This window comes from Megalops cyprinoides, chromosome 7 (assembly GCF_013368585.1).
Source record: "Megalops cyprinoides isolate fMegCyp1 chromosome 7, fMegCyp1.pri, whole genome shotgun sequence".
NCBI classification, from domain to species: Eukaryota; Metazoa; Chordata; class Actinopteri; order Elopiformes; family Megalopidae; genus Megalops; species Megalops cyprinoides.
This window is the reverse complement of record NC_050589.1, coordinates 19643840-19663598: the sequence shown is the minus strand read 5'-3', so window position 1 is coordinate 19663598 and position 19759 is coordinate 19643840. Positions and strand designations below refer to the sequence as shown.

Here is a 19759-nt window from a genome sequence, read left to right as displayed (position 1 = left end):
AATCTGCCGATTTGGTTTAAATTTAGTAATGCACAGTCATAATCCACACACAAATTTCACTCTCTTCTTCACTCACTCACTCACACATTCACACGAACACACAGAGGATGGAGTGTTGTATTTTACAGTCAAAGAGGCTGCCAATGCAGCCATACAATATTTTCACAATCTACTTGCTGAACCAAAAACGATTAAACCAAAGTATTTATACTGTATACATCTTAATGTACAGACACATGGTGATGGTTGGTTGCATAGATTTTGGCAATAGTTTATAAGCGCAGTATGTTTCTTACAAAGCTTGCAGTATGGTAGCTAAAAGGTCATGTTGCATATATCATGCAAAGAGCCATTTTGACTTTCTGTGATAATGAACATTCAATGAAGAAATAACTACAATGATAGACTGCAGAGGACCAGCAGACTTCTCTTATTTTTATAGTCTACTGTCATTTGTATCATTTGATACATGCATGCTTATAAGTGGGTAAACGCAAAACGCAAGGATTCTGTGTATGGTTAACCGCATACTGATCAAACTGAATGTTAAAAGATGAGTGAACAATTTAACAATGAAAACGTTAAAAAAAAATCGGTGACTGTCTAAATGTTAAAATAAATAGTTTTCTCTTGATACTGCAGGTCAATTTGTCCCTGAAGCCATGGAAGCTCACACTACAATCAATTAAAACAATATTCAATCTATTTGATTATTGTACGTATCTATGATTTATTTTATTTGGGCTCACAGAGCTTCAATATTAAGAAGTTACATGTTTTTGTGAATTTCTACATAACAATTGAGTAAGCAACTATTTTACTTGGAAAATGTTTTTCTGCTGCATCAGTGAAACAATTATGTTCATGTCCTAAAGATGAGTCCCCTGCAACTTTGTTAAATAATGTCAGTACAATGAACTGTAAACCACCTTTGACGAACATACCTGTAGTTGCAACAGATCATATGGCTTTAGAGTTTTTACGTAAATCACCTTAATCACGTGTGTGTGGACACACACAAACACAGACACACACACACACACAGTCTTAAGCAGCTTTCATTGTTTGTCAAGAAAAAAAAAACAAAATGTTGTATCAGTATTATTATTAAGCATGCATGAGAATAATGTATATAAATATTTAGTGCCAAGAAAAAAAAAGTCATTCACAGCATGCACTCTGTCTGGTGGTTTAAAAGTATGAAACTGGAAACTGGGATGTGATACTGGGATGTACATATTACATTACAAGTACAGAGCTAATAAGGTCCAACAATGCAGATTAGTGTATCAGTTTGTGTGCAGGGTGGGTTGGGAGCTGAAAGCGCTTCATAGTGAACTTTGAGAGTGCGCTGAGCTGGGACTGCCATCCAAGAGATTACAGGTCATGCTCTTTCCTCCACACCAAACAAGAGCTTATTTCAAGATAGAGTGTCTAGCATCATTTCAAAGTTCATATATCTGTCTAATGAATTCACCATACAAATGAGCCCCACTTAACAACTCCATTAATCTGTAGATAAACTCATGGTTAATAAATGAGTTGAAGTGTTGACTGGTTTCATTTGACATTGAGACTTATGCCAAGTGGTTTAAAAACTGATATAAAGGGAGGGTGAATGTGAAGAGGATATTAATTAGTTTGAAAAAAAAAAAGTTTAAGCGGCCTGTGGTTAGACTGAAATAGACTGCCATTTTTAGAGGGGAATATCCTAGCCTTGATCCACATTTAAAACCGTACATAGAAATTCAAAGCTAATATCCATATCTATGGCTTCTAGAGTCACTATAGCAGTATGCCTCCTGGTCAGTAACAACTCCAGGCCATGGCTAACAGCAGATAAGAGATGATTGCTCAGTGTGCTGGGTTTTTCTAAAATATCACCTGCATTAACCAACCTTAAAAAGTGTCTTAGACTCAAAAGCATGAATTTTAAGATTAACCCTTACAAGTTGGTTTTACCCTACGATATTGCTCCTGGTATATCTCACAATGTAACTAACGAACTCAGATTGTAAAAACCGAGCAAAATACGAGGTGCGCGATCTCACATGGGACTAGTGTATTTAGTGTGATAGACAGTGCGCCTGAGGTGCAAGCAGCACAGCCCAGACTACCCTACAGCAAGACTCACCTCTGAAAGAAACCCACCAGTCCATCACTTTAAAGGGATCTGAGATAGTGGACAACATGATACTCACTTTAAACTGCAGCTGTATAGAAAATGCAAGTATGAAATAAGGATGGATTCTGAATTTCTGTCATGTGTTATCGCTATGTTGTTGCTTAGGAGAAAAGTGTAAGGAGTGCGAAATCCTGTTTTGAGATCGGATCTACATTATATCCTCCATATGATCCATAATGCCTGCGTTCACGAATCTTCTCCATTGCGGCAGCGAAGGTGGGAAAACACATTCAGCACAAAGCAACACTTTGACATTTGACAACGGAAGTGCATCAAATGCAGAGACCAGGTTCTGCTCAGACAGTACAGAGTGCAAACATTATTACTCCTGTTTAACGCCCCTCCCCTGCTCCCGACCTCCACAAAAAAAAATCATTTAAATCCCTGATTTCAGTTTTTTTTCTGTTGTTGGTTGGTTGGTTGGTTGGCTGTTTCAGAAATGGCTCGTGATGACCATTCCACGTGGGGAGTTTGTGTACAAACCGTTAATTGTGCCGAACACAAGAGGGAAAAAAACTACCACTTCAGAGTTCCGACTGGAGATGATATGGTGCTATGGATTGGGGAAAGGACAGCTGCCCCCCGCTCCCTCATCAGTAGATATCAGGACAGTCAGTGTATTTCCTATCAAAGTACCCCCCCGTGTACATCCAGTCCTGGGATCCTGTGTGAGGGTTTGTGCCAAACTGGAACCACCTAGAAGACAATGGGACATTTCATAAAACATTACACGTCATTCATTACTATGCTACTACTATCTATAGCTCTTAGAAGTGTGTAACAGTACTGCTCTTCACCTGGTTGCAATGTCATGCAAATACTGTACAGTAGATAAGTATAATCTTAGCACTGTCAACCAGATGAACCGCAACAGGGAGCTATCACATTACATTACAGTCATTTAGCCAGACGCTCTTATCCAGAGAAACTTTTGTCCATTTATACAGTTGGATATTTACAGAGGCAACTGTGGGTTAAGTATCTTGCCCAAGAAATAGCAGCAGTGCCCCAGCAGGGAATCAAGTCAGCAAACTTTCAGTTACGAGAGCTGCTCCTTACTACTGTTCCACAATGCAGACTATTAATGTGCATAACAGCAATGTGTAGTAACGCTACAGCACCCATGTTGAGGTGCTAGTGCCACAGCCAGGCGTGGTAAAGACTCACCTGGTTGACCACTCCTCCTCGTCCTTGGCGCGCTCTTTGCGTGCCGCCCTCTGTTTCTCTTCCAACCTCTCTTTCTCCCTGCTGGCCATATCTGAAGGAGCAAGGATTTCTCAGCTTAAGTTAAGATGAACTGCACTTCTACGGGATTTCCCTTGACTCATTACTTTAAATAGCCTGGGGTGCCTGCCGCACAGATGAGTCATAACTTGTACAACAGCGCACTTTTACAGAATTGCCGAAGGAGATGGCAACCGGCTAAAACGCATGCATTTTCATATGTTTAGCCACTGTGGAAACACATGCTACAGCATGTCAAAAAGATGTCAAATGAATTGTACATCTCACACACATGTGATTCCAACAATTCCAGTTCCAATTTATAATACTGAGAGTATTTTGTCAGAAATGGCAGGTTTATACTCTGCGACATAGAGTATGTGAGTCAGAGGGCATTTTAACAGTTTATTCTGTAAACTGTTAACATCTGTACACTGACACAACTGCTACAGGCAAAGATTGTAATGGTGATATGAAAGACCACAGGTTATATATGATATGAACACATAAATAGAATGTGCAACTCAATGTTTCAGCAGCCAATATCTGAAGACCATGACAGCGATAGCTACAAGAAAAATAAATGCTTATAAATGCCCACTCTTTAGATGGGCCCTGAAATGGGTATCAGTACGAAATCGTTCTTTTGTAGTAGTACAGATAAAAATATGTCTGTCAGTCACGTTGTTTTGTGAAAGCCAGGTAATGCTTATTAGAAGTACTATTTTGAAGTACTATTTTAACAGACACCCAAACATATGTAGCTCATATGTAGCTCTCCAAAGAGTGTATGCTGTGTATGCTCCCAATAATACAGCAGTACATGCTGGATAGGGAGCATAAGGAACAGCAGGTGGCAGTGTTCTCTTGCTTCTCTGCCTAATGCAGTGTGACAGTACGGAAAGGCGATAATGACTGTACCCATGTCTCCATTCTCCATGGCCCTGATGTCTGGACGCAGACGGCAGTCCGTGGGAGCCAAGACGCCCTCCATCCCGGGCTCCAATTCATTCAGGGTCATGGCAAAGCTGGTGAAATTGTACATCTGAAAATCGGAAAGACAAAAGAAAACTATCAATACAAAATGTGTGCCTACCAAGCATTGACTCGTCCTATTAATGTTCAAGCTCCAGTCAATGAAAACATTGAAAATGGTTCCTAAACTAAGGGGATTTTCTTTGTGTGTGTGTGTGTATGTGTGTGTGTGTGTGTGTGTGTGTGTGTACGCACATGCCTGTACATGTGTTTTATCAATAAGACGTGAGTTCAAGAATGTTTTCAACCGTGTGGAGTTTGACTGTATATGTATTTATGTGTACATGCTTTTTTTTTTTTTACTGTTTGTGTGTGTATGTATGTGTGTAGTGTGTTCAGTGTGTGTGTGCATGGACACGTGTGCTCCTACCTGTGCAGAGTGTGGAGGGCGTGATGCTATCCTCCAGAGCAGCGTGCTGCCAGGGATCACTGCCACCGTCTCCTGTACCTCGGGCATGTCGTCCGCCTCGTCATTCTCCGGCCGGCTGGCTTCCTCCTGGAGGTACAGCAGGACCTGTCACACTTCAGCACCTTTTCTCTTTCAAATGCACTCAACTACATTACAGTCTCCACTGCTATGCATACAAATCTACAAAACAAAGAACCCTCAATATATGTGGAAGTAATTTCATATGAATACATAAGGAATAAACATGAAATTACACAACGTAATATTAAAGGGCAAAAGTGAGATACCAGCTACAGGGGTATGGACCAATTTTTTTCTATACGATAACATACTGCATCTACTCTATACATACTATAGCTGCTTACTGCCTTACTATAATACATGAAGTCTACAATAGCTACCTACAGGAAATCACATAATTTTACCTTCACATAACCTCACAGCATGTTAGCTGCATCAACCAAAAATAAAAGACACTCTGCATTAAAGGGGCAAACAAACGTTTTCCATTTTGTAACAGTGATTGCACTATAATTACAGCAAAGCTTGTTTTCTCCATTCTCAGTCACAGAATGCTGTGATAAAGTCTCATTTGTTATTTCCATTACAATTCACTGTCTTTTGTGGAGCTGCTTTTGACACCTGCCAGTGAATCATCTACTCTGATGGCTGAATCCTTAATAACACACCATTCAAGCAGTACAATAGATTCATAAGCAAACATTTTTGTAAGGAAAGTCTTCTTAAATTCCAACTGTAACATTCTGTAACATTTTGTCAGCCCTCCAGCAACAGCTTTGGGGGTCTCTGAAGTAGAGGTTCGATGGAGGGAGAACCATCCTCACCTGTTTGTGTTTCTTGGTGTCACTGGTGCCCCCCTTTTTGTCGGCCCTCTTGTGGGCCTCGTACACCTGGGGGTCCACGCTCCACATGCACTCTGTCCACTTCCCGTAGATCACACACAGCTTCTTTTTACTGGTTGATCACGACAGAAGAAGAAATGAACACACTGTAACCAGCATTCATCCCGCACGTGAAAGAGCCTCTTTTTACTTGGAGTGATTCTTATCTGAATTGAGACTACACATTTAATACAAGCTTATGAATAGAGGAGATATATATCCTGAAATACGCTTTATAAAACTTTTACGACCCACTCAGCCCATATAATCTTATTTGAATGTATATATCAACTCCCAGCTTGTCATTCTTTTCAAACTCAAGTTGAGAAAATATAAAATAAAAATATAAAAAAACAACATAAATCAATCAATCTGCAAATGCAGGCTCTTCTGAAATGCATTTTCCGGTGGTGTCCTTTACATAACCTTGCTATCAAGTTTCCAGCGATACATGGGTTTGCTTCTTTGTTGCTACCAGAAGCGTTATTTGAAACCCTGAAACATTTCATATCCAAGCACACCAAAACCCACTCCAGGTCACAACATTACAGTGTGTTATCTAGAACACACCGAGTGTCGTGGAGTCACACAGCAGGAAACATTCACACTTCGGGATGGTCGAGTTTACAGGACGTGACTGAATATCATTTGATGCTTTCTACAATTTGAGATATCAAAACCCTATTCTGTATCTTAAGAGTCAGCAGTGAGAGCTTCATATATCAAAACCCTATCCTGTCTCTTCAGAGTCAGTAGTGAGAGCTTCAGGGCTCCTAACCCCACAGGGTTAAAGAACATCAGTCCAATCTGTAATGTTAGATTGGAAACATTACATATGCGCCCCTGCACATCAAAGTGCGTGGTCTCCAGATACAGCAGATGGGATTTGGAGTTATCTGTGCAACAACGATGTAGCAATGCTGTCACTGTAGCAATACAGCCTGCAATAAAATAAACTATGTCTGTCTGTGTCTCGTTTTTCCTAGAAGGGGACCCTGCTGGCACAAAACCAAGCATTTCTTAACAGACAGGAAAAGCAGCTGTGAGGACGAGCTTAGCGAGCGGGTGACAGTTTTGGGACCAGGGAGCGAAGTGGTGGGTGCGGGGGCGAGGGGCATTCGACGCTGAGCGCTCTCTCACCTCTTGTCCTGGATGTATCCCTCCACTCTATGCAGCTCCTTGCCAAACATGCCACAGGGCTTGAAGTTCAACACGCACTTATCTCCGGTACTGGCCAATTGCGGAGGGAGGAAGGACAAATCATTATACGACTTGTACCCAGGGATGTTCTCTGATCTCTTATGATTACCACTTAGTACTTTACACACCTGCCTAGAGCTTGACATCAATCTTAAAAGTCAAAAAGATTTTTTCAGAAATAAGTACCAATTCTTGCAATTGAATCAGCTTTTCTGTCATTATATAGTCAGTTCTATAGTGCCATTACATAGTCTACTACCCTGTGCAGCTGTCAAGCAACATGGACTACAGGTTAGGGCAATGGACCTCAATCAGTCCAGCAAATTACCCAGCAGTAAAACTGGGTTACTGCAGGCACATAATTCAGCATTCATTAAAGCCATTTGCTAAAGCATAAAAAATGTTCCCATATAAAACCAAAATCTGACGCACACTTTGTCAACTACCACGTTTCTGGATTTATTTACAGAATTTGGGAGCATGAATATAGAGAACTCTGGGATGTCTGCATCAGTGACAGTCTCCATATGCTGATCCTGGTTCAGCACACAACCCCCGGCAACAATCAGACAGAGTGAATCGCTGTGACACAGCTGGAGCTGGAGCCAGTGAGAGACAGCCGTAACTGATACAGTCAGGAGCGGAATTAGCTCCCGGGAAATTGTTTGCTGGTGCATGTCATGTGACAAAGTGACTGTTCATTCTCTTACCTGTGATTGACTATCTCCACTGTTCCATACTGTTCTATCCACAGTTTGCCTAATATGACATTGTGTACACAGCAGTAAGGATTTGTCCAAGTATAGGCTTCTTTGTGCCTGCGGGAAATAATGAAAAAAAAGCTGAACAATCAAGACACACTGAATCATAATATTACACCCTTCAGTTCTCTAACATCTAAGATGAAGAAAACCACCTGGGAATAAATTCAATTTAGTTTTGAAAGCAATCATTTTTGAGTCAGGACCTGAGGTGGATGTGATAGTTCTTTGCTTATTGGAGTGTACATTTGCCCCAGAGTACACACACCTGCCCACAGCTACACCTGCGCACTTACTTAAGTAGTTCTAGAGTGATGGTTCCACGGGGTTCGGCCTCCACGCTCTTGCCCCAGAATTTGAGTTTGGGGTAGATGGAGCCGTGGAACACGAAGTCCCCGGAAAGGCTCTCGGCATGGAAGGCGCTGATGGGGGGGTGGTGGCTGACCTGCTCCGAGATGAGCCTGTAGCCTTGATCCTCCCTGGTGAGAATCAGAGACAAACAGCAGAGGAGAAGAAAGGGAGGAGAGAGAGCAGGGGAAGAAAGGAAAAAGATGGGATGAAAATGCAGTTTTAAGTGAAGCAAACTGGACGTGCTGGAAGATGCCCTGCCTGATAAAAGGTCAAAGCATGTATGCTGTACTGTGTACACCATGACGTCAGGCACATGTGCAGGCAAAGCCATTAACTTTACAAGTGAAGGGCAAAGATTTCAGAAAGACTGCCAACAGTGTTTTCAGTGTTAAAGATCAAAAACAGGCAGTGACACAGACACTAAGTAAATAGATATAAAGTTCTGTTCATTTCATCAGACCTTCCCAACATGCTAATGGAATCAGAATGAATATAGAGGACGGCCAGGGAAGGCTGTCTGGTGCCGAGCGCCTCTCACCGTATGAGCTCGTAGGTTTCCCCCAGCAGAGGATTGAAAGGCTTTCCAGTTCTGTCCCATTGAGACGCCACAGCAGAGACAGCGAAAGCAGCTACAGCCTGGAAGAGAGCAAAGCAGGGTCAACTCACAGGCATGACAGGACAGCCACAAACTCGCTCAGTGCCACACAGAGGCGCACACACACACACACATACACACATACACACACAAAGCCAAACAACAGTGGTATCTCAACAGCATACGAACTATTGCTGCAATGGCTCTACTTTCCCTCTCTCGGTACCCAATACAGGTCCTCCATTTTAATAACATATGTCTCCAACAGTCAATTCAATATTCAATGTTCAATATCACAGTGGAAAGCTTAAACTTTTCCCATTACCACTACAAGGGAAACAGTTGCATAAATCTTCCAGTTGAGCACATCCAAAAGGACAGTCTCCTGAGGGCACACTCAAAGGGTTTCTGGGTAAAAATCAGACCACTGTTCTGCTCCAAACCTTAATGACACGTCGTAAGCAGACAAAGGAAGAGTAAGAGATGCTGCCTCACCTGCATCCGCTCCACCGAGTCAGGCAGAGCGCAGGCCTTCTGGATGAGGTAAGTGTGTTCCATGTACTCCGTGATGCGCTGTAGGAAGCTCAGCGGCTCATTGAACACGATGGGCATCGTGATCTTGGACAGCTCCTGTAACAGGGAGGTAATGGCAACAACCATCAAAAAGAGAGCGAGAGTCTATTATTGGATTACTCACATACAAACTACAACGAACCGCCATAATCTGTGCTTGTGACTGTCTATCTTACCAGTCCAATGCATTTCTTCAGTATTCCCCACACACTGAAGTTGTTCCTGGAGAACATTGGTGCAGGTAAGGTTGTCCTGTAACGATTCCCACACACACATATATGTTAATATTATCAGTAGAAAAAAATGCACTATTTCTGTGAGCATCATTAAAAGCGTAATCATTTACAATGATTTTAAATCATTTTTTAAATCCAGTTAAAATGCTAATAACTCCTGCGGGAGTAGGAAACAGGATGCTCTCTTGTGTTTGTTATGTCATGCCCAGTGAGAACCAGTGAAACACGACTTGCACGTGGAAGCTGGCTAGTCTTGTTGCAGACAGAACACAATGCCCTGAGTCTCTGGGGGAGACTAGGCGTACGATGGCCGCGCCTGGAATCTCATCCTACCTGCGCTTCTTGATTCCATTCTCCTGTGCCGCCGTGCCATTGTTTTTCTGCATACTGTCGAACACGATCGCATCTTTAAAGCTGGCCTCTGACGTGCCCTCACAGGACTCATCCGAATCCAAGCCTGGAGACAGGCAGACGTACACAGAGACAGGACACCAGAAGAGGCACAGAGAGACAGACGAGTGTAAACGGCCGTTTACGAAGACGCAAGTGAAAAATATTTACTCACGTTACTAACAAACTTCACACCAGTATTTCTACAGTAAACAATCTTTCTCTCTATATTATAGCCGCCTTAAGAATTTCTGCAAGATATCTGGTGTAATGCAAAGCATATGAACAGGAAGTTAGATCACAGTAAATCAGACAGATGTAGGATCATTGCCTTTTGTTTGCCATATACAAAATCTTAACATACGTTACTGAATAAATGGCACAACAGCAGATATGTACTTTGTTAAAAACTGTAACACAAGCATACCCTAAATAAAATAATACAGATTCAGGTGAAGAGGTTTTGGAGGTCCTCAATGGTGGCTGAAGGTGAGGGGATTCATTTCAAAATCAATAAATAAATAATTCACATTTTGAGACTTTTGGCGCTGGGCTTCCATGAAAGGCAGGATAACCTTAATAACACATGATATCCCCCCAGCTCATTCCAAGTTTGGTGCTTTTTATGTTGACGCAAACCATGACAACGATAACAAAATCTATTGCAGCACATGAATAGCCTGCTGCATTATTGAAGCAGTCAAAAGGATGGAGTAAGGTGACACTGCACCATAACACTCTTATATAACAAAGACCTTGAGAGGGCATTATCAGATGCCTCTGCCCTGTGACTGCCCTTTGGCACACTGCTTAATGGCATTTCAGAAGGGGAAATGGAATTGATGCTCAACAGACAGTAATCTGGGAACAGTAGTCCCAAAAACAGAAACTTCATAGACTAGTACTGTTTATGCATAGCAGTGGTTCAGTTGTTGAAAACCTGGCAGCCACAGAAGCTAGGATGTAGCTCAAGGCAGAAGTTGCTCATAAGTGCTGATCTTAGACCAGATTCCCCAACCACAATTTTAACCTTAACCATTATGAGCAAAATGGGAAAATGGGTCCTACGTCCACACGTACAGGAAACTTCTGCCTAGAGCCGGAATTGAACAAAATCATACTATAGAGACTGGCTGGCATTCTAGAGTTAGTATGTAGTGTTTCCAATGAAACATGCAGAATATCCTTCTTCTGCTCATCCACTACTATACTATAAAAAACTACTGGACAAACAGTGTAACTAGTTGAGACATTCTAAACCTACTGTCTCCACAGCCTACCTGTGACGGCGTCGTAGAACTCGTCTTCATTGTTCATTTTACAAACCAAAGCCGGGCCCTCTTCCTGCTTGTGACTCCTCTAGTACATTGTCGTTCTTGTTGAGGGGTGTCACTTACGCTTTGGGCTCCCCAGCTGCTAAACCAATCAAGAAACCAAGGAGACCTGGAGACAAAACATATCAACACATTAGACCCACTGACAAAGAGGTGAGTAAACGTAGCCACAGGCCGTTGCACAATTGGAATCCCTTCTCCAAAGACATGCGTGAGCAGAACTACAACTCGGGGTTGACACATTTGCAAGAGCCACCAAACTACACCATTGCAATGCAACGTGACATTCAATGGATACCTGTTCTCCGGCACTGCGCATGTATATTCAGTAGAATAAGATCAGCTCTTGAGCATGACACTGGCATTGAATTGGCTGATATCAGCACTAATGCTGATTCTAAAGTCAATGAGCATTGGTGTACGTAAGTGCAAAATGGGGGTGGAGTAAGGGTCAGAGCACAGGATCGGAGGGTTAAAGGCGTGAATTTCAACTGCTACACTGAGCATTTGTTGTTTACCTCAATGGCTCCTGTAAAATCCAGCACTACAGGTTGTAATCGTGTAAGCCCGACCACGCAAACGGTACAACCTTGGGCCGCTCATTCCAGCTTTTTAAGCAAACAGAAAAAGTAATACAGCTGACAAACCAAGGGGGATGCCACGTCCCATTCCAAAGCAGCAAAGCCCACTGAGCACGACAGCAGGTGGAGTCAGTGTCCCTCTGCTGCTGTGGTGCGAACACCATTATCTGATGGCATGCTTGCCAGGGGCAAGAAAGTAGCAGCCAAAGCCACAAAGCTCTGTATCATTTTTATCGTTACTGTCCCACTGCGTGAGCAAATAGATGGCACGCCGCCGTTTCGTGTTCGGAATGCGCATTCAACAGATCGGGAACATCTGCCGACTCCAGACACACTCTACTGCACTTTACTCATCTGTCCCACAGTCAAAGCATCCAGTGACATGATGTATGAAACAGTGCGAGTGACCGTTTTTTTGCCTATAATGCTACTTTGTAAGAATCTAAGGTTTCACAGTGTCCACGGCCAAGCTCAGGATAAAAAAGCCAGAACTATTTGTTAGCAAGGCCACTTGACTACATAAGCTATATTTCTTTTCCTCTAACAGGAACATATGGAGCCAAGCCATGCCGAAACCTAGCAGGACAAGGATGAGTTTGTTCAGACTGCAATACATCACATGCACAAAATAAAACATGTACACTACCATATACTCATGAACAGGATAAAAAAATAGATTTCTCCAGCCTTCATTTTGCTAAAGTACATGAAAAAATGTTATTGTTTGCTACATTTTGTACTAACCCTTGTTAGAGTAGTGCAGTTGATCGTATGTCTTGTTTTCTATGATACATGTTAATAAAACTAACTTTTATTGCCAGATGACTGGACATAAGGTTCGACAAACGTGTTGTTACAGAATGATCTGGAAGGAGGAATCTTTCAATAGCTGAATACATAGCGACGTTTAAATTGATATCTACAAAAAACTGATAGGCTATTCCTGTTCTCCTGGCGGCTTTGGGGCTAACCCTGCCTCTGGCCTCATGTAACTTATGCCAGCACCAGACCAGCTGTAAATGCAATTAGGTCTTGTTAAACTCAACAAAAAGCATAATGGAAAGCCACCCTGAGCTTTAACACAGTGAGTCAGCCTTCCAACACTACACCAGAAAAAGGGGGTTTAAGTCTCACAGGAGCGCAGTGTGAAACAAAGGTTTATGGTCTTGATGACAAGAAGTTAGTGGATAAAAAAAAATTGACTTTTTAAAAATTTTTCCACGTCCTTCCAAGTTTTTTTTTTTTTTTTTTTTATAAACATCAGTTTACCTACAATACCCGGAAAAGACCCAAAAGATACTCTGGGGAGCAGGGGTTTGCCACGGGACTCACCCAGCCAGGTGTGGGTGGGTAAGATGACTGGGCTCCAGTGCACACAGGCGTTTCCCCCTCTGAGTACAGGCAGCTCCTCACACATATGCACTTTGGACCCAGCTCTGCTCCACAGGAAAAACAACACCTCATTCAGCCGCTCTCTGTGTGCCGTGCGCTGTCGCCATGGTGCTCACCTCCACAGAGAACGACGAACCTCCGTCAGTATAACGATGAGAACAGCCCATCAGGGCCCGTCCCTTGCCTGTAATCTATAGTGAATGTACTACTGTGTCGAGTTGGGTTTTGAGGGATCTCAGGGTCCCAAATGCTGGGAAATGATTCCATGCATTGATCACTATTGACTACAGTGAACTGTTACAGGCCATGCAGTCTGTCACATTCACTATCGCCTAGACTAGGAATCTCTTCATTACCAAGTTTAAAGAACAGGCTCTGCAGCTAAAACAAGGCTGTATCCAATGACAACAAAACGTTGCTGAAGCGTGTCACTTTCGATACCACCAAACCTGCAGGACATTCCATCTGAAGGTGTCAGCATAGAACAATTAAATCAACTGCATGATGTCGGGAGCAAACCCTGAGCACCTTACATAACTGAAATATTTCCCCTTCCTACAATTCTCAAAGTCATTGTGTGCAAGAATTCCATCATTCCAAATGATGCAGGTGAGGCACTGCACCCATAATTTGCCAAAAGCATCTTCCTCCACCCACAATGGTCAATTTATTAGGCGTTTCAAAAGCAGGACACTGACAAACATAAATGATAAACCTGCAAAAAAAAAAACCAAAGTGTTAAAAGAATGTATAGCACCAACATATCTATGCAGATGTCCAGGTCTTTCAAATTATTCAAATTATTACAGTGGTGCATAGTTCTGGTTTGAATTAAGGTTGGGGTTAGGTCAATGGATGGGGCCTTTCAGGTGAAATCCTAGCATCCATCCTGTCGACAAGTGCTCTGGTTATGGAGGACTTCATTCTGAATGGTTGCCGCATTCTGTGCACACACAGCGCTATTGTCTGTTAAATGATCACTGACACTTGTGTGTGAAGGCTACAAAGCTACGGGACAGTGCAGCACACCGAGTTACCTTGCACGTTTGGAAACGATACATGGATCCAGTGACGCAGTGCAGTAACAGCAGCTGCTGGAACACAGAGACAACAATGCTACTTAGTCTGGGAAAGACAATATCGAGAGACAATGGCTTTCTCAAGGTCTGATGGACTGTATTGTTGCCTTGCTTTCGGAAACGGTGGCCCGAACCTATTCTTGAACGTACGCCACAATTGCCCTGAACCGTTCTTAAATGTAGCTTTTGTGAGAAGTGTCACGCATGACCTCCCTAGCAGAGAAAAACAAGCTTGATAAATGATTCTGATTCAATTTGATCTGATTGAGTTTTGCCAAAGCAATTCCAAAGACTGCATGAGCAGCAGACATGAGACAGCCTTGGTGGATGGGTCAGTACGTACCAAACACGTCAGACTGCAGCTCATCACCTGTGAAGCAAACCTCAAACAGATAACAGAACTACCCATTTTCACAACTTGCAAAGAGACTCAAAATGCAAAGGCTACTTTCTACCACTACGATAATTACAACCAGAGCATATTACCCATTGAGCCATGTCAAAAGCTTTGAGCCAGTTTAGTCCTTGTTGATTGGTAAACAACATCCACTGCCAATGGGGGGAGGGAAAAAAAGGACACAAAGAGGACAAGAGAGTGGTGACCATGTGAAACACGCAAGCTTCACCAGGAGCACAAAAACCCAGTTTGGCCACAGCTTCATAGGCACAGCGCTCGGCACACGGCCGGCTCATTTGAATAGAATCTTGTTTCGCAAGCTGAGTCACATATAAAGAATGACAATAGGAGGAGTACCAACACACCCAGGCGGTCCATTAAGAGATACTGCCAAGCCCAGTATGTGTGTACACAAATACTCTAAATGGCATTGTCTGTATGTGTATGTGGGTACATGCTTAGCATTTATTTCGCACACCATAACACAGGGGGCATCCTAACCTTTACGGTCTCTAAGCTATCCATCAAACTAAATGACAACCTTACAAAGACTTCCGCTCTTAACAACTAGTGGACCTTAACGTAAACACACGCATCGCCTGCATCATAAATGGACATCATATAAGGAGAAATGCATATTAAATATACGAATGAAACGAGGAGGCCAACATTCATACGGTTTGTGTGTCATCAAAGTTTGCAGTGTCACGAAAGTAGGCCAGGTCAGTGAGATGCTGCCACAAAGGGGCTGAAGAACTAGTTTTGATTAATTTAATTGAGCTCAGAAACACAGTGTCTGCCAGCACAATTTCCACAGTTGTAAAGCAAGTCAGCAACTCTGATTTTACAAAAACCACAAGCGCTGTAGCCGTCAGAGCGCTGGGCTTTGAGGGACTGGACGTCAGAGTGGAGAACTGAAACTGTTTGCTCAGTTCTTGCGTCGCTCTCAGTGAATCTGGAACCGACCTTGCCTCTTTCGATCGTGCTCCCAATGGCATCAGCCATTTCTGATAGGTACGCAGAGCTGCACATTGTTTCATGAGAAAGGAAGAACATCTCATACTTCCAGTGCTGACACTGTAAGACTTCTAAGATTTGTTTCGAAGCATCAGGAAAAAACACTACAGGCAGAAACACAACAGCAGTTAGCTGCACTTGTTGTCAAATGCTGAGACAATTTAAAGGCAAGCTGTATGCTGCTGAAATCCACAGCCTTAACTTATCAAGGGAGTTGCATTTAGCTCATGGCTCAATAAACACAGTGCTTGCACACACACATACACACGCGCATGCGCAACCCATCAGGAATGTCACCTTGGTTTTGGTTGACAGACAAGACTGAAGCAGCAGAACATGAAAAGTCTCAGGTGGGTACAAAATGCACACACTGTATTGATTTTTGTATGAGTCAGCAAGTTTCTGCGATACCTATACCTGGCTGCATGCCTGGCCACCTTAGGAAAGACTATTGATCTTGCAAATACACTCCCCAATAGCAACCCCCTGCAGAGTCTGTGACGTCATACAGGAGAACACCTTGTTCAATATATCTCAAAGGCTTGTATTTTAACAGCAAGATAAAAAAAGAAAGTCAAAGAACACCACTTCATAGCTCAACAAATTACACAAGCTGTACATGAGAAACATATTTGCAATGTCTACACAGAATTACTAGGGTTGTTTGCAACATTCAATCAGTTGTGCATTACACCAAAGATAATGTACCAGTATTATCCATGATGTCAGAATCCATAACGCACTTTGAAAGGTGAGTCCCTGCATTATTGAACCCAACATTCCATTACCGGAACTGCTGAAGTTCAACAGTTTCAACAGAGACTCAGCGCAGCGAGGCAGGACTGCACTGTAAGCACTCTCCCAAGTGACAAAGTGTCTCTGGTTATGCTGTACTGTCCAAACTCAATGAACACAGCTGCCGAACAGAATTCCATATCTACATGATTTTTTTTTTTTTTCACACACGTCTGGAACAATCAGCAATTTGATGCAGTGACTTTTTCCTTTAAAGGTATAGAGGTTTAGAGGCATATCCTTTTTCATCTGATCTAAAAGCTAGTTGGAATTTTCATAAAACCAACACTTGACCACCTTCCTAAAAAAATAATTCTAATCAAAATTAAACCATTTACTCTGACAAAGACCAATCTGTGTATTTGTTAAATCACATTCATGAAAGGTAAAGAAGCAAGCCAATACTTTGCATGAACCGAGGTATTACAGGCTTTTGGTTCAAATCCAAAAGGGTGCTTTGGCACTCGGTGGAGGTTAAATAAATTTTAATTGTGTAATGGTGGATTTATTGACATTTAATTTTCAATTACCTATTACATTTATAATTGCTCAAATCACCTTTACCACACAATCTGTTCAAAGTTTCATGACTATTATTTCTGCAAACAACTTTTAAACTAACCAAAGTAGAGCACTAACACTGTACATAAAAAACTCAAAAAGGCTTTTAGAGCAATGTCCACACAGTGCAGCTTCACATCAATATTGCCCTATGGTCTGGAGGCACGACAAAAACTGAACACGCAGTACTAAGTGAATGACTGAAGACGATGATTTTAAACCTTGTTGAGTAACACAAAAACACTTGTACAAAGGGATAAATGCATGGACTGCATGATTATAATTCATGATCAGTTTAATTCAAAGTTGATTCATTTTGACGCATCTCAATGCAGTTTATCAATGCATTGGTTAAACACTGATGTGTGACTGAACGCGCCCCTTAAAGATATTCATGGTATACATGCACACATTTAAGGATATTTGTGTGTTTTTTTCTCAAAAGGAAGGTAAACTCACTGTCAAATGCCAAGTTGTCAAAAGTCAAAGGAAGATGTGGCAGAAGTAAAAACCCTTTTAAATGTTCTACACAAACGTTCTAAACCGACCCATTTCGTGCGACATATTACACAATAGACTCGGTTACTGTCTACAACAAACTTGCGCAAAAGGTTAACATGTATAGCCCCGTAATAACTTGTGAAATGATGTACTGAAATGTAAACAACTAAGCTAGTTCTAAATGCAAGTCCTAAAGGTAACGTTAGACAAAGTGTGTATGTTTTTTTCCGCTGGGAATACAGCACCTGATAATGCAGCATTGTTATCAGCCTACTTGTCAGTGAAGCTGTATCAAGCATGTAAATGGAAATAACTGGCTATGTAACTACAAGGAACATTTTGTTGCACCCTTGTAAATCTAACGCTAATAGGGTTGGGTAACGTTGGTCAAAAGGGTGCAGATAATAAACGTCAGCAAGACTAGATATATCTACATGTACCAAGAACAAATTCATCACAGCTCGTCTGAACCACGAAACTGTAGTCGTGTCTGGTCGAAGGTCTAACGTTACTACACCAATTGATTGCACTAGCTAGCTGTACTATGATAGCTAGTTAAGGTTTGATGTAAATGTCACAAATTACTGTTGAATTAGCTTGTTAGGTAAGGTCACAGAGATGTTTGTGTTTTTCAGTTTTTTGCGCTATATTAGCTAGGTAACACACGCGTTGCAACTGCCTTAGCTCGTTACATTTCACATACATTTCAGATATATGTATTTTTTACTGCCTATCCGCAACTGAAATGCAGCTCCACCAAGTTTAGCAAGCCAAGTAACGTGCATAGTATGCGGCTAACATTATAGTTACGTTCGTGGATGATATCTGGTCAGCCAGCTAGTTTGCAACCAGGGTCTTTTCGTCTTCTTTGACGTGTAGATACCCCTGGGTCACCGCGTCTCACTTAGCAAACTGGCTAGCTTGCAAGCGCCATCCTATCTCATTTGTAAGTGCTACCTAGCAAGCTAGCCTGCTAGAATGCTTGACTAGCCTGCCACTATTAACACGACAGCAGACCATCTAGTACCATTTAGCCTCCTCACGATTGTAAGCTAATAAAGAACGCACACAAAACTAAGATTTTAATAAGACAGTATGGCTAGTTAGTTAGCTGGCCAGCTAGTTAGCTAGCTAGCTAGCTAATGGAGATTTCATATTCAGGTAACATTAGCGCCAGCTAGCAGCTAGCACCAGAGCAAGGTAAATCTAAGTAATGACTGCGCCTGCAGAACATTCTCCACGAGCGGGAAACAGTAAAAAAAGTAAAATAACTGTACTTTATTACCTGTGAGTTCCGAAGCCCGACGGCGTTTTTATTTATCCAACAGAACAACACCAAAACTGGACACCCGTGAACTGACACAGAGGCGGAAGTGAGCAACAAGGACGGCCTCACTGACATGTTAAGCGGCCTATCGCGTCGTAGGGAAGGCACCGCCTGATTCCTGCACACACGCCTACAGGTGTGGAAGGGCAGGCTGCTAAGTGATGGGCAACGATTCGGACAAATTATCGAGAGGAATGGTCCCAGGCCATGTACAAATCGCCTGTGCCTTACATTGAGGCGGGCAGTGTCACGGTTTTGGGGATAAGTGATAGGATAAGGCAACGGTCGGGGTGTTATTTTAAGTGTGGCCATTTATGAAATTGGCCTTCGTGTACCTACAGCAAGTGGGGTAGCTAAGTAGCTAACTTAACCTTGGAGTTACAGGGTTTGTGCGATGTTAATCTGGTGACGGAATCCATTTGTGAAATAGCTACCGGGCGAATGTGTATACTTTTATGAAAGTTACTGCCTGCAGTTTTGATAGTCCCCACAATCATAGTTAGCTGGTTAGCCTGCTTGCTAGTTAGCGTGATACATTTTTCGGATATCTTTCGGTAACTACTTAGGAAACTTGCAGCTTTCAGTGACTTCAACTGAGTGTTTCTGATGATGATGATAATAATAATAAGAATAATAATAAACTGGCATCATGTCGTTTTTTTAATAACCCAGCTGTTAACTACCTAAATCACTTTCAGTTCAAGTTTCGTTCATTCTTTACGAAAAAAATCCTGAGGGGAAAAAAGCAAGTTAGGATACATTAGCTAGCTTCCTACTGTTAGGAAATAATTAGCACATTGTTAGCGCAGAACAAATTACTATTAATTCCAAATATATTACAACTATTATTAATTTAGCACAACTAATAACAATGTGTAATATCCAAGGAAGAAAATGAAAGAACATTTCACAGT

The 19759-nt window shown here is 42.1% G+C and overlaps 1 protein-coding gene across 1 annotated transcript; it reads right to left on the bottom strand.

Annotated features, from left to right (window-relative positions):
• Positions 1-1121: 1121 nt before the first annotated feature.
• osbpl2b (oxysterol binding protein-like 2b) lies at positions 1122-18880 on the bottom strand. Its single transcript, XM_036534221.1, has 14 exons — positions 18804-18880; positions 11142-11304; positions 9805-9928; positions 9412-9487; positions 9158-9292; positions 8606-8703; positions 8013-8195; positions 7666-7773; positions 6896-6985; positions 5699-5828; positions 4815-4940; positions 4331-4454; positions 3353-3443; positions 1122-2881 (listed from the first exon to the last, which is right to left on the bottom strand). The coding sequence occupies exons 2-14, from the start codon at positions 11176-11178 to the stop codon at positions 2779-2781; spliced, it is 1425 nt and encodes a 474-aa protein (XP_036390114.1). The 5' UTR covers positions 11179-11304; positions 18804-18880; the 3' UTR covers positions 1122-2778.
• Between the last annotated feature and the right edge of the window lie 879 nt (positions 18881-19759).

Excerpts from the sequence above, each read along its gene's own strand:
- osbpl2b (XM_036534221.1), bottom strand. The coding sequence starts at position 11,178 with ATGAACAATGAAGACGAGTTCTACGACGCCGTCACAG. Across the intron at positions 4,941-5,698 it reads ACACCAAGAAACACAAACAG|GAGGAAGCCAGCCGGCCGGA; the intron begins GTGAGGATGGTT and ends CTGTACCTCCAG. Across the intron at positions 2,882-3,352 it reads GAGGAGGAGTGGTCAACCAG|GTGGTTCCAGTTTGGCACAA; the intron begins GTGAGTCTTTAC and ends ATTGTCTTCTAG.